This window comes from Thamnophis sirtalis, unplaced genomic scaffold (assembly GCF_051295495.1).
Source record: "Thamnophis sirtalis isolate CommonGarterSnake01/CBP01778 unplaced genomic scaffold, rThaSir2_p1.2 scaffold_8, whole genome shotgun sequence".
Lineage (NCBI taxonomy): Eukaryota > Metazoa > Chordata > Lepidosauria > Squamata > Natricidae > Thamnophis > Thamnophis sirtalis.
This window is the reverse complement of record NW_028261388.1, coordinates 38,339,527-38,354,894: the sequence shown is the minus strand read 5'-3', so window position 1 is coordinate 38,354,894 and position 15,368 is coordinate 38,339,527. Positions and strand designations below refer to the sequence as shown.

General features: G+C 37.0%; 1 protein-coding gene across 2 annotated transcripts in view; it reads right to left on the bottom strand.

Moving 5' to 3' along the window:
* The window catches only part of CRYBG3 (crystallin beta-gamma domain containing 3), a 63,138-nt gene that overhangs the window by 7,874 nt on the left and 39,896 nt on the right, over nt 1-15,368 (bottom strand). Inside the window, exons 14-18 of one of the 2 annotated variants that reach the window (XM_087721468.1) lie at nt 13,523-13,649; nt 12,806-12,838; nt 8,765-8,874; nt 6,225-6,351; nt 2,256-2,395 (exon numbers count right to left, since the gene is read on the bottom strand). In XM_087721468.1, coding sequence (XP_087577594.1) covers nt 2,256-2,395; nt 6,225-6,351; nt 8,765-8,874; nt 12,806-12,838; nt 13,523-13,649 — 537 coding nt within the window. Of the gene's footprint in view, nt 1-2,255; nt 2,396-6,224; nt 6,352-8,764; nt 8,875-12,805; nt 12,839-13,522; nt 13,650-13,875; nt 15,282-15,368 lie in introns of those variants that run through there. The other variant, XM_087721469.1, reaches the window with a different exon arrangement.

Below are 15,368 nucleotides of genomic sequence, written 5' to 3'. Positions count from 1 at the left end.
CTCATCCAACAAGGTGAGGTGAATGGGATCTAGAAATGATCCTTTTTGGTAAATGCTCCCATACAGTGGTATCCCCTGAATGTTCAGGGCTCCACCCTGTTAGTTTGTGGAAGACTTACAAAAATCACAGTCTTTCATGTTTCAGTTTCTTGAATGATGTGAAAAAAGCAGACCCTGCACTAGGAGGAGGAGGAGGAGGAGGAGGAGAAGAAGAAAAAAAGAAAAGAAGAAGATAACAAAGTATGAAGGAAGTGATATACAATGCTTGGATAAATAGATGTTGGTTATTATCTTTGAAGCCTAGGTAGTCTAGAAACTACCTAGACCCCTTCCAGTCAGGCTTCAGGCCCGGTTACAGCACAGAAACCGCTTTGGTCGCATTGATGGATGATCTCTGGAGAGCCAGAGATGAAGGACGTTCCTCCATCCTGGTCCTCCTTGACCTCTCAGCGGCTTTCGATACCATCGACCATGGTATCCTTCTGCGACGACTGCGGGAGGTGGGAGTGGGAGGCACCGTGCTACGGTGGTTCTCCTCCTACCTCTCGGACAGGTCACAGTCGGTGTTAGTGGGGGGGCAGAGATCGTCCCCTAGGCCCCTAAATTATGGGGTGCCTCAGGGTTCGGTCTTATCCCCCCTACTATTCAACATCTACATGAAACCGCTGGGAGAGATCATCCGCAGGCACGGGATTAGATACCATCAATATGCGGACGATACTCAATTGTATCTGTCCGCCCCGTGCCAACTCAATGAAGCGGTAGACGTGATGAGCCGGGGCCTTGAGGCCGTTATGGACTGGATGAGGGTTAACAAGCTTGTGCTCAACCCAGAAAAGACCGAGTGGCTGTTGTGTTTCCCTCCCAAAGATTTGGCTACTATTCCACCACTCAGGCTGGGGGGTCAAATTTTATACCCCTCAGAGAGGGTTCGCAACTTGGGAGTCCTCCTGGATCCACAGCTGTCATTTGACCACCACTTAACGGCTGTGACCAGGGGGGCATTCGCCCAGGTTCGCCTGGTGCGCCAGTTGCGACCCTACCTGAATCGGGAGGCTCTCACAACAGTCACTCGGGCCCTTGTGACCTCTAGGCTGGAATACTGCAATGTGCTCTACATGGGGCTGCCCTTGAGGAGCATCCGGCGACTTCAGCTAGTGCAGAATGCAGCCGCGCGAGTGATTGCGGGTGCACCCCGATTCACCCGCATAACACCTATCCTCCGCGAGCTGCGCTGGCTACCTGTTGATCTCCGGATGCGCTTCAAGGTGCTATTAATCACCCATAAAGCCCTACATGGCAGTGGATCTGGATACTTGAGAGACCGCCTTCTGCCAATTACATCCCTGCGACCGATAAGATCTCATAGATTAGGCCTCCTCCGTATTCCATCGGCCAGCCAGTGTCGGCTGGCAACCACAAGGAGGAGGGCCTTCTCAGCAGTAGCCCCGACCCTTTGGAACGAGCTCCCCGTGGAGATTCGTACCCTCTCCACCGTCCAAGCCTTCCGCATAGCCTTGAAGAACTGGCTCGCCCGTCAGGCCTGGGGATAGGATAGTTACCCCTCCCGAATGATGAATGTATGTTGCTTGCTATTTTATTACATGTTTTGTCCTAATGTTTGTATTCCCCCTTCCTAGTTTTTGTGTGAGCCGCCCTGAGTCCCCTCAGGGAAAAGGGCGGCCTACAAATTCTAATAATAAAAATTCAAAAGCCCTATCTTGCTCTAGGGCCAAGTTATTTGCAGGATCGTCTCTAGCTATCTATCATTCCTACCATATCAAATAGGGTGGGCATGCTTCCAGTCCCTTCCCTTAAACATTGCCATTTTATGGGATCTAGGAATTTACTCTTTTCATGGCAGCTCCTCCCCTTGAGGTTCAGCAGGCCTCTATCCTACCCTTCCAAACAGTACTTAAGATCTTGTTTTTCCTCTTAAGTGCTGGGATAGAGTGAGGTGGATGAGAGGATTCAATGATGGACTGAATGTGGAAGCTTAACTTTGGTGCCAGGTTTTTAATGTATATGGTTTTGATGTATGTATATATTATGTTGTTTTATTATTAATGCTATTTTAATTGTAGGTTGAGAGCTATCTAGAATTCGATATAAGATAGAATATATAAATGTTTTAAATAAGAAGTGAGTAAGTACAGGTATGTTCATCTATGAGATATGTATATGTGATTTCTCCACAGTGAGTAAAGAAATAAAATTCTCAGTACATTAATTTATGTTATCGTTGTTGTACTTACATGCCACTTTTTACCCATATTGACTGAGTAAGAAAGTGAAAATCTTTATTCAGAATTGAACTGGTAGCTTCTTGCAAGTGCAGCTCTTTGCCTTCACAATTCTCTAGTGCAAAAAGGCTGATCATTGGCTCAGCAAAAACCTGGAAGAAAAAAAAAAGATTAATACTGTATTGGTTAGTTATATTTAGATTTTCTTTGGTTCCCCATATGTGAGGAAGCTTTTCCTTGGTTTGCAGATGCTTATTTAGAAAATAATGTTGGCTTCATTCTATTCTGAAAAATTTAATCAATAAACCAAAATTAAAGCAAAAGGAATTCAGTACTAATCTACCCACATTTTTAATGTTATTTGTTGAGTTCCCTAATCAACTAGAACTAGGCAATTTACTGTAAGTGATAAAGATAAAAAGATAAACAGTGATTATAGTTGCTGATCTTGAACTCTTACAAAATGGACTTTCATAGTATAACATTTTTAAAATAATACAAAAATGGGACCAAGATGTGATGTGATTTGTATTTTAGGCAAGCATGTACAATATGGATATATTAATTTTAATTTTCCTCTATATGATTATTTCTACCAATTTATATGCCAATAAAGAAACCAAGGTGGCGTAGTGGTTAGAATGCAGTACTGCAGGCTACTTCTGCTGATTGCCAGCTGCCTGCAATTTGGCAGTTCAAATCTCACCAGGCTGAAGTTTGACTCAGTTTTCCAAGGTGGGTAAAATGAGGACCCAAATTGTTGCGGGCAATATGCTGGCTATAAACCACTTAGAGGACTGTAAAGCACTGTAAAGCTGTATATAAGTCTTATTGCTATTGCTAATTCATTCAAGTAACTCTAATCCTCTGAAGTCATTTAATACATGCAAGTCCTATTTAGTTACATTGTTTAACACAGGAAAATTGAATTTAAAAAACAATCTCCCAAGCAAAATTATCTCTGATTCAATAGATTTAAAAGTAGGAAGTATATGATACTCAAATTTTGAAATTCAACTCTTAAAATTCACTATGATAGCAGAGAGTTGTGGGAACTGGCATCCAAGTATATATGAAGCTAAAACTTCATACCAATAGTAGATAAGCCAAATAAAAGTTGTCAGTAATCACAGAAAGTAATGAGAATTCCTCGTAATAGGTCAACTGATAGTCATCCATATTAAATACTTTGATTGAATAAATTTTGTTATTTACAAATGAACTCTATTATTAAGCAATTAAGTATAGAGTTGACTGAAATATTTTTTTACCTTTTAATTTTTTTTGATAAAGACAGACAAAAGAACCAATTTGTGAACTCCTTAAAATAAAATAAGGTTAATATTTAATATTTACATAGACCCAGACTTGGTGTAATTGTGCACAAAAATAAAAGAAATGTTTTGCATTATTGCCTTTAAGATCTTATATTACCTCCCTCCCACCTGAGCAAAACAACAACCAAGAAGAGCACCATTCTGGTAGACTAGCTGTTTTGGAAGTATAATATGGAAAAATGCATCCTTTTCCCAGGGGACTTTATTTTCTGTTACAACTTCCCTTAAACACTGCCAATTTCTTTGTAGTTTTTAGATACATTTCCAAGAAGAAGATACTTTGTATTATGAATTTAAGCCAATTGAAATAGTGAAATAAATAGAAGGCCCAGGAGGAAAAAAGCTTTTTTTTAAAAGAAAAAAACAGAAACTACTGTGCTTATGCAGGTAGTTCTTGTTTGATAACTGTCATGTACAACAACTGTTGGTAATTATGATAAAAAGTAACTTTGCAACCAGTCCTCAGATTTATGACCTTTACAGTTCTGTAAAGGAAAGGAAAGGTGAAGTAAGATCATAAGCACAATCATGGTTTCATTCATCAACTGCTCTGCTTAAGGGCCAAGTGATGGATTCCAATTGCAGTCACTAAATGAGGACAACCTGTAAAAAACCTAATTTTTCAAAATGATCATTATCTTCTTTTATTTATACTCTCTGAAGTAGATACCCAATGTGTACTTAGTGATGAGATAAGATGAATTAACTTAATAATTTGTGAACATTAAAAAAACTATTTCAAAATATTTTAAAATACAATAGACAATATTAATGTAGTACAATAGTGAAAACTGAGGAAACCATTTTCGCACTTTTTCTTAAAGCAATTAAGCACAAATGCAATTATCTGCTAACCCAGCGGAAAAGTTAGCATGTATGTCCTGTTCAGCAACATTTCAGCTATCCCAACCCCTTGCCTAGAGCAGGAAACCCTATACCATTCCAGACAAATGGCTATCCAACATCTTATTAAAGACTTCCAGTGTTGGGGCATTCACAACTTCTGGAGGCAAGCTGTTCCACTGATTAATTGTTCTAATTGTCAGGAAATTTCTCCTTAGTTCTAAGTTGCTTCTCTCCTTGATTAGTTTCCACTCATTGCTTCTTGTTCTACCCTCAGGTGTCTTGGAGAATAGTTTGACTCCCTCTTCTTTCTGGCAACCCCTGAGATATTGGAACACTGCTATCATGTCTCCCCTAGTCCTTCTTTTCATTAAACTAGACATACCCAGTTCCTGCAACCGTTCATGTTTTTTAGTTTCCAGTCCCCTAATCATCTTTGTTCTTCTCTGCACTCTTTCTAGACATTGTTGACATTGTTTTACTCAGTTATTATATATTGACCATTGCCATGACTACGTTTATAATGTCTTATCTATTTTGTAATGGATGTTACCACTGAATATTGAACATAACGGCATTAATTTTGTAATGCCATGCAGCTATTTCTATACAACACTTCGTTGTTCCTATTATTACAAACAAATGCTAGAGCAGTGTTTCTCAACCTTGGCAACTTTAAATACCGTGGACTTCAACTCCCAGAATCCCCCAGCCAGCATAGCTGGCTGGGGAATTCTGGAAGTTGAAGTCCACAGGACTTAAAATCGCCAAGGTTAAGAAACACTGTGCTAGAGTTTTTCAAACAATCTATCAGAAAGTCAAAAGAATCTTGAAATGTTTTAAAAAAATACTCAGATTCTTCTTCATCATAAAAAAGATATTACATGATAAAAAAAACTTGTTTTTATCATCTAGAATTATTTATCTGGGCTGTTACTTCCTACTTGTGTAACAGATTTTTGCAGATCTGGTATGCAAATATCAGACTACCACAAGAAAATTTTCTCAGCCTCTGCTGCAATCTAGATTTTTGAAGTGGTAATAACTGAAGTGGGGTAAGAAAGTAACATGAGTAAATATCTCAGACAATTCCATAATTCTCACAAAAATAGAGACAGGCAGGTGAAAAACACATTCAGATTTGCAAGATCCTATTATTAAAGCTTTACAATAAAAATAGTACTGACCTACATGACATTAGATTCCTAGTCTGATCTACCTTGAAGGGCTAATATTCACATTATTCCTTTCTTCCTGAATGGGCATGAAGCTGAGGCAATTTCAGTGGCTTTATAATTTATGTGAATTAAATTTTATTGAGCTAAATGTTTCATAACATTTTAAATAATTATTGATTACTAGTTACCCTCACTTTAAAACAGGGAATTCTCCCAAATTTATATAACTAAACTGCCTAGTTTAGCTTAATTTATGAATCTGTCCCTATTGGTTCAATGGTTATCATTTCTTATATAGTAAGTAAACTATCCATGTAAGAAACATAAGTCAGATAGTTCTTTATAATTTTATCACAACCATGTGATCCTATATGGATATTATTTCAATGTAAGATCTCTGTCAAGTTGTGTAAATTCTTTGCTGGGTTGCTTTTCATTTAATAAAAAGTTTCTTTATATAAATAAATTTGGCTTCTTACTAATATCTCTTAGAGATGTATGCCTCAACCCTTGTAAAATAAAAATATACAAATCAGAACCACAACTGCTTGATTATATTCTTTAGAGGACACTGCATTTTGGGCTGTAGAAGGCTTTTCTGAATACTGCTAGGTGGTTCTTACATGATGAACAGGCTTAAGGGACTTGACTTTAGTTGCTGAACACCCACAGGAAGCAAGGTCAGGATAGAGGTCTTCTTCTAGCACACACTGTTCAACAGCAGTTTCTCCCTGATAATAAAGCAACCAACTGAAAGATAAGAAAAAAAATCCACATGAAGTTGTATTGGTTTCTACTAAATAAAATAGAATAGAATAGAAATACAGATTTATTATTACAAATTATAACTAAATGTTGATGGATTGATGTGTAGAAACAAAAATATACAGTAATGGCTAGCATTCATCTCCAAATACCCTTGATGCACTTCTCAAATGGCTTTGTTTCTAGAATTCCCTATTTCCGATATTACTATATTCAGAAGATGGAACAGAGAAAAGCTCTGTGCGGCAGTTGTAAAAGTATTATTTTAATCATCATCCTCATATCTCTTCCATAGCACTGACCAGAAACTTGCAATTCAATGTTCTGTATTTCAGTGACACCAACTGGGTTGCTAAGGGTTGCATTGTTATCTGCAGAATCTCAAATAGGTTCTTTGAAACACAAAAATTGGCAGGCTGCCCTTAGATCTGAACTTTTAAATTAGCAAAAAACAGTGAACTAGAGTCCCTATAATTGCTGTTATTCAGATTCAATTAGCAGAGTACTAATAGTTTTAAAAGGTTTGCTATTATTAATTACATTAAAATCATTCAATAATGATCTTGAAATTTCAGATTTCAATTTTCTGAAGCCCAGCATGCAACACACACCAAGCAATTTTACAATTAATTCAACTGATGAATTAATCTAGCGGGATCCTCTCTGTGTTCAAATGTGTTCGCACACATTGGAAGAGTTGTCCCTGAAGTGTATGAGTGAAAATGCTACTTGTATGTGCCAGGAGTATATACTCCCAGCAACTTTAAGGTAGTTATCCCAGCTGCCTAGTTAAGGCAATCAGCCACCCATAGTGGGCAGTAGCATACAGGAAGATGCTAGACACAGAGAATCACTTTAGGGACAATGGGACAATGGAAAAGACATGATTTCTTATTACATTCAGAAGACAATAATATACAAATGTTGTATTTTACCATAAAACCCTCCTGAATAGAAAATATAAAATGGTTGATGATATGGTGCTGCATTATGGGCTCCTCGTTAGATGGCCCTCAACCAGTGGTGGGATTCAATTTTTTTTACTACCGCGTAGCTTGGTGGGCATGACAGGGGAAGTATACTTAAAATCTCCATTCTCATCCCACTCCAGGGGAAGGATACTGCAAAATCCAGCTGGCACTTGGGAGGCACAGAATAGATGGGGATGGGGCCAGTCAGAGGTGGTATTTCCCTGTTCTCTGAACTACTCAAAATTTCCACTACCGGTTTTCTAGAACTGATCAGAACCTGAATACCACCTCTTCCCTCAACATGCCCACTCACTCTCGTCATGTGTAACCTCTAAGAAGACAGGAAGCCACAATCTGGAGAGAGCATGATGAAAGACTGATCTCATACCGGCAAGGCGATACACTGTTCTTACTTATTCAACCTATGTGCTGAATCTGTACTGAGGGCAGCTGGAGTGGAAGAAGATGAGTGTGTTTTTAAATTGGAGGAAGAAACATCAGCTTTGTTGATGACATCATGCTGAAAATGCAAATCATCTGCAAGATTTAGTATATAAAGGAGCAATGAAAAAAATGATTAAATATAAAGAAAAGGGAGCTAATGACAACTAACAATCTTAGAAATGACAATGAAAATATCAAAAACATCAAAATAGCTTCTGCTTTTTAAGACCAGCTATCAACAATAAAGGAACCAGAAATCAATAAATATTTTACAAACTAGCACTTGGTAGGGTAGCAATGAAAACCTTAGAAAAGATATTCAAATGCTATCATGTGTCCCTACTGAGAATTTTCTCAGTAATGATTTCTCTCTAACATCTATGGAAGTGAAAGTTGGACTTTGAAGAAACAAATCACAAAGTGTACTGACTTTTCTGAACTTTTGTGTTGGGGAAAATTCCTGAGAATACTATATGGATAGCCAAGAAAACAAAAGGCACAAGTGACCAGGCTTAATTTTAGATGTAAAAGCCCATCTTCCTTGATAAGTCCATAATACTGGGAAAGATGAAAGAAAGAAAAGCAGCAAGATGAATGGATTCAGTTACAATAGTGAAGAATATACTGACATATTTTAAGCACACAATCAACCATATAATCCAGTGTTTGGATGGAAGGCACTAATGGTGACAATATTGAATTTGGTTACGCCTAACAATTTATCTGACCGCATTATGTGCTACACCAGGCCTCATGATATATATGGATCAGGGTTTGTAGTCATATATAAGATCACTACACAATCCGCTTAACTATGGTGCAAATTTGACTGCATGCAAGAACAACTGTATAAGACATTTATCGATTCTATTTTAGGAGAGAAATACTTCAAAACAGTTTTAAAATGTATAAGAATTAAATCTCCGAAATAGATTGAAATACTTTTCCAAAATGCTTTAAAAAGTATGCATAAATCAGCTCACCATCCCCGTAAAACTTTAAATGAGAGTGGTATGAATGATGTAAAATCAGCAGCTTCTGTTGTAAAATCAATGCATGATCCCTGGAAGTGTATATTATCAAAAGCTTTGATCTGTAAAGAAGCAAAACACTGGAATAAAAAATTAATGTATAAGAATCAGCTAGAAAACAAACTATGTAATGGAAGAGCTTTTGTCAGGCACTGCTCCATCAACTGAAGTATAAAACATTATATTTTATGTAAATGCTGAGTTTCTGGATTCTGACAGGATAGAAATATGGTTAATAAATAATAAATTGTTGATAAATGATTCTGCCAAAAGGGTTGTTACAAGCACACAAATGTTGACATAATAGCCTGCATGTTACTATTTAATTAGTAAGATGCAGAAACTGTTGCATGTTATTGCTAACTAAAGTTAAGGTATTCCACATATGGGTCAGAACATATTATTGCTTTCCAGGAAGTTATTTATCCGTAACATACAAATCTAGCCTAAAAACTGACAAAATGTGCAAGACTTACTGTTAGAAAATATGAAATAATTCAGTAAATGTAGCAGTAACTACACAGAAGGGCATGGATGGCGGTGAGGGGGATGTAAAATGATCTGGTGTAAAGTTTGCACACACAGGCAACTGAGATGTGGCTTGTCGTAGAATACTTTTGTCATTCTGATGAAACAATAATTGCTATAATTAAAAAATAGTAGACACGCTCAAGTCACGTTCTAAGTCACGCTCAAGTCACCTTGGTAATGCAGCACTTCTGGGTATTTGACAGATGATCTTTCATCCATAGTGGCAAGAACATCAAACAAACAAACAATTTTCAACTATCTCATCGTCTCACAAATTTAAAAGGTAATGAATTTGTTTTAAATTCCCATCCAGAACAGACAATTAATATATAAAAGGAACTAAGAAATTCAAGGATGGTTTCTTTTCAAAAATTCTTAGAATGCATCTATGGACTATGAAACTGTCTAATAGCCTTGAATATTTTAAATGTCTTCCTACACTCTGAGGAAGAAGCACTATAACTAAAAAGAAAAAAATATTACTAAAACATAACATTTTAAAAACTTATTTTAGACAGGAAATCTCCAAAATTATAATGAACAAAATGTTTAATATTTGAAATATTTTGTATGTGAAATGGATTGTTCAAATTTCACGAGAAATGCCCAATCTATTCTAATCATACTGAAAACATTCTGAGTTTGAAGCAGTCCTGTTTTGAATATGGTTAAAATTGCAACAAACCTACAGTATTTGTTCAAACTGTTTTGAACTTGAAACAGGGTATTTGAAACTTGACACATTTCAACAATGAATTTTTTGCATACCACTTTCCAATATTAACAACTTGTGGTTAGGGAAAATATAACACCAGAATATAGCATGTGGTACCACAAAACTATGACAAATATGTTAGATATGCCAAGACTCTAGATTTCAGGTATAGTTATATAATGAAACTCAGATCCTACAATTTTCAAATGGCTTTAAATTATAGTTTAGCTTCAGTAGGGCCTACAGATAAACCAACAAAAATTCCTTTAACAAAATTACAGCTGTCCAGTTTATATTCTACAATCCAGTAATAAATTGCTTCAGGCATGTTAGTAATAAATTGTTCTAAGACTATATCTTCAAATGCATCTTGAAAAGTCTGTATTTCCAGAGACAGCCACTTCTTGGCAAGCTCTCTGATCCAGTTCAAGGGATGACCTTCCTCTAATTTGAACCTACAGGTGAAACTCGAAAAATTACAATATCGTGCAAAAGTTCATTTATTTCAGTAATGCAACTTAAAAGGTGAAACTAATATATGATATAAGACTCATTACATGCAAAGCAAGATAGTTCAAGCCATGATTTGTCATAATTGTGATGATTATGGCGTACAGCTCATGAAAACCCCAAATCCACCATCTCAGAAAATTAGAATATTACATGCAATCAATAAAACAAGGATTGTACATAGAACAATATCGGACCTCTGAAAAGTATAAGCATGCATATGTACTCAGTACTTAGTTTGGACCCCTTTTGCAGCAATTACTGCCTCAATGTGGCGTGGCATGGAAGCTATCAGCCTGTGGCACTGCTGAAGTGTTATGGAAGACTGGGATGCTTCAATAGCGGCCTTCAGCCCTTTTGCATTGTTCGGTCTCACGTCTCTCATCTTTCTCTTGGCAATGCCTCATAGATTCTCTATGGGGCTCAGGTCAGGCGGGTTTGCTGGCCAATCAAGTACAGTAATCCCACGGTCATTGAAACAGGTTTTGGTGCTTTTGGCAGTGAGGGCAGGTGCCAAGTCCTGTTGAAAAATGAAGTCAGCATCCCCATAAAGCTCATCTGCGGAAGGAAGCATGAAGTGCTCCAAAATCTGGTAGACGGCTGCGTTGACCCTGGTCTTAATGAACACAGCGGTCCAAAGTCTTGTTGCTCAGTGGTTCAAAGTCCTCTTTTCTGATGAGAGCAACTTTTGCATCTCATTTGGAAACCAAGGACCCAGAGTATGGAGGAAGAATGAAGAGGCCAATCAAGCGCAGTAATCCCACGGTCATTGAACCAGATTTTGGTGTTTTTGGCAAACGTTGCTCTCAGCATGGACGTTCAATGGTTGTTGTATTGCAGCACATATTAATTTATGATTAGCATACATCTAGGATGGAACACTGCTAGAGCTTTCAAGGCCTTCCCAGTCAGGTACGGTAGCAACCAAAGCACCCATTCTTCTAGGCACCTATATCCTCATTTTGACAGCTTTGTTTTTATGTGAGGTTGTGAAAAAAAAAAACAACCCTTGTATTGTAGAGCTCCAAAATAGCTGACATATGTTTGTGGAGATTCTCAGTATTCCAGATCATATTTTTCTTCAAAAAATTTCTCTATTTTTTTTTCCTTGAGGGGGAAGAAGAAAACATTTCATTTCTCATCCAAGAAGCTTCATCAGTTTTGATGGAGGGGGATGGAAGGATAGGTTCTGAAAGTATGATGTGGGAGGAAGGGAGGATTGTATTTCTGTGCAGTCATCTGGTTGTTAGCAATCTCGGACAGCTGTTAAGGCCACTTGAGGGTTTATTTGTGCCTGAATCAGGGTACAATTGGTTGTGGAATTTTCTTGGAACTGCTGCAAATGCTGTGTTCTAAACTGGAGATAGATGGTGTCTTATTCCTCCACCTCTGTTGAGGGGGTTAACATAGATGGACTCTTTTACCCCTCTTTCAAAACAATTGTCTTCATTTTTGATAGAGTCCACATTTTGGCTACACAAGGTCTACATTTTGGATAGAGATGACTATTGGTTGGACCCTGAGGGCACAGAAACCCTCCCAAGTGGCCTCAACAGCTCTCAGAACTGTTAACAACCAGATGACTTAAAAATAATACAATCCTTCCATCCACCCCTACCATCATATCAGAACCTATTCTTCCATCCTTCCACCATCTAGTCTCAACTGTGAGTACCTATCCCTCTATCTCCCCACCATGAGAACTGATGAAGCTTTTAGGATGAAAAGCAAAACATTTTATTCTCCTTCCTCAAGGAAAAAAAACAGTCAAGTTGCCTTTTGAAGAAAAAAGCATGTTTGTGCTAGCTGACAAATGCTACCAAAGCTTTTGCTCCTAATAGGTTCTTGTTTCTCTTTCTGATGCCTTGCATGTTTCTTCCCACCAGCACTGTTCTTCATCATCCTGAGCTTCTTACTGTTACATTGTGACTTACAGAATGGCTGCAATGGAATTTACTCACTCTTCTCAGCAGTTCAAACCAAAAAAATTGAAAATAACATTCAAAATACAACATTTAACCAAGGAAGTAAACTAAATTAATAGAAGCTACTCTTTCCTGCTTTTGTACCAACAGTATAAGTACTGGTAAGTCTTTCAGCCTCAGCTGTGAGCATATAAGCAATTCCTTATTTGACTAGTCTCTATTCCCTTCCTTACCTTCAACACATTCTTATTCTGCTGTGGCTTATATTCGCTGGTTGATCATAATGAACAATACCTTATTTCAAGAACTTACCCAGTGTATGGGTTGATGATCTCCCAATGGTTCCTGTAAAAAGAAAATATATGTATCATATACACAAAAATATGTCATTAAAGAAAAATATGAAACACATAGAGAAAATAATTCAAAAAGATCTAGTTTGAAGGTTTTCCTGGTGAGCTAAGCTTTGTGAAAGTTCTCTAAGTACTGAGGAATAACTGAAGTTGATTCATAGATTCAAAAAATGACCTGAAAACTCTTTGAAATAGTTATGGTAGCTAGGATAAATGACAAATTGAATATGCCTTTTATAAGTTGACTTAACTGACTGAATTTCAATTTCCTATTCAAATGGCTTTCTTTTAATAAAATATAGGTTCATATACATATATCCTTGTTATATGTAGTGTTCGCTTTCGAATAATATGTTTTTGTATGAAATTTGTCACAATTTTTTTTCTTCTTCTTCTCTGAAATGTTTTCATAGTACCTAATTAATTCTTTAGTATTTCTTTATTTTGATGATTCTAGGTAGCAATCATAAAAATCCTAACAAATTTATAGGAATGTAAATATATTTAAAAGAATAGGAAACCATAATTTCATGCATGATACAAAGAGTTTGTATAGGACTGTCTTAACTCTTCAGGTATTGATTGTTATAAAATATTTATTTTATTTATTTATAAATATTACTAAAATAACTTTCAGTTTATTGCATAACTTTTTTCAGAAATTACGTTAGCTTACCAATTTAATGGGGCGAATTGACATAATAGTTTCACTAGTGCCACCCCAGTCCAAAAAACACTTATATTTTCCTTTCTCCAATATGTATTGTTCTCCACAGAAATACTTCTGTTGATAAGCAACCCACCTAGGTATAACATACAACAGACATTTTAAGATAAATCATATGACCAGGTTGCCTCTAAAAGTTTCTTGCTGCACTCTTATTTCATCTTGAAAAAGGGATGGCTAATCCATCCCAATTCTGGCTCTCTAGGCATAATGTAATGTGAATCCCAGGCTTTCAGGCTGGAAAGATTGAAAATATAACCCAGAAACAGCAATAACAAATCCATTGCTTAGTGTAGTGTTGCCAAAAAAACTATACTGTATAACATGTCCGTTTAGTTACCAAGAGTCAAACTACATTTGAAAAACAGTTACTGAAATATAACATATACCATACCTGGTGTTTCTATGACATATAAAGTATTTACTGCTTCAATGAAATTATAAGCATAAAAAGTTAAATCAGAACAAAGAACTCATATCAAACCACAATACTGAATTCTTAGTTTCCAAAAGTTACATTTCAGAATAATGGGTTAATTGACAAACATTTCAATGTCATTTATGAAGTGTGTAATACTTTATATTGTGGCTAAATGTTTTACTAAATCTAAGCTGTTACTCTGATAAAAAGAGAGAGAAAATATTCTGTGCTTTAAAAGTTGCTTTAAACCATGAACTCAAGTTCATCTTTAATATTAGAAACTCTACATTAGCATATTAAAATATAGAGTACTGTGCAAAAGTTGTAGGCAGGTGTGAAAAAATGCTGTAAACAAAGAATGCTTTCAGACATTTAAATAATGATTGTTTATTTTTGTCAATTTTCACAATGCAAAGTGAGCGAACAAAAGAAAAATCTAAGTCAAATCAATATTTGGTGTTACTACCTTTTGTCTTCAAACCAGCATCAATTCTCATAGATACATTTGCGCAAAGTCAGGGATTTTGTAGGATTATAGTCAGGTGTATTATCAACCAATTATACCAAAAAGGTGCTAATGATCATCAATGTCACACATAGGTTGAAACCCAGTCACGAACTGAAACAGATGTTTAGGAGGCTTAAAACTGGGTGAGGAACAGCCAAACTCTGCTACCAAAGTGAGGTTGTGAAAGACAGTTCATGTCATGGCACGATTGAGCACAGCAACAAGACACAAAGTAGTTATACTGTATCAACAAGGCATCTTCCAGACAAAGATTTCAAAGCAGGCTGGGGTTTCAAGATGTGCTGTTCAAGCTCTTTTGAAGAAGCACAATGAAACGGGCAACGGTGAGGATAGTAGATGCATTGGTTGGCCAAGGAAACTTAGTACAGCAGATGAAAGACTTATTACCCTTCGAAATCGGAAGATGTCCAGCAGTGCCATCAGCTCAGAACTGGCAGAAACCAGTGGGACTCAGGTACATCCATCTACTGTCCAGAGAAGTCTGGCCAGAAGTAGTCTTCATGGAAGAGTTGCAGTCAAAAAGCCATACCTCCGATATGGGAACAAGGCCAAGCGATTAAAGTTTGCACAAAAACATAGGAACTGGGGTGCAGAAAAATGGCAGCAGGTGCTCTGGACTGATGAGTCAAAATTTGAAATATTTGGTTGTAGCAGAAGACAGTGTGTTCGTCGAAGGGCTTGGGAATTGTACAATAATGAGTGTCTGCAGGCAACAGTGAAGCATGGTGGAGCTTCCTTGAACATTTGGGGCTGCATTTCTGCAAATGGAGTTGGAGATTTGGTCAGGATTAATGGTGTTCCCAATGCTGAGAAATACAGGCAGATACTTATCCATCATGCAATAC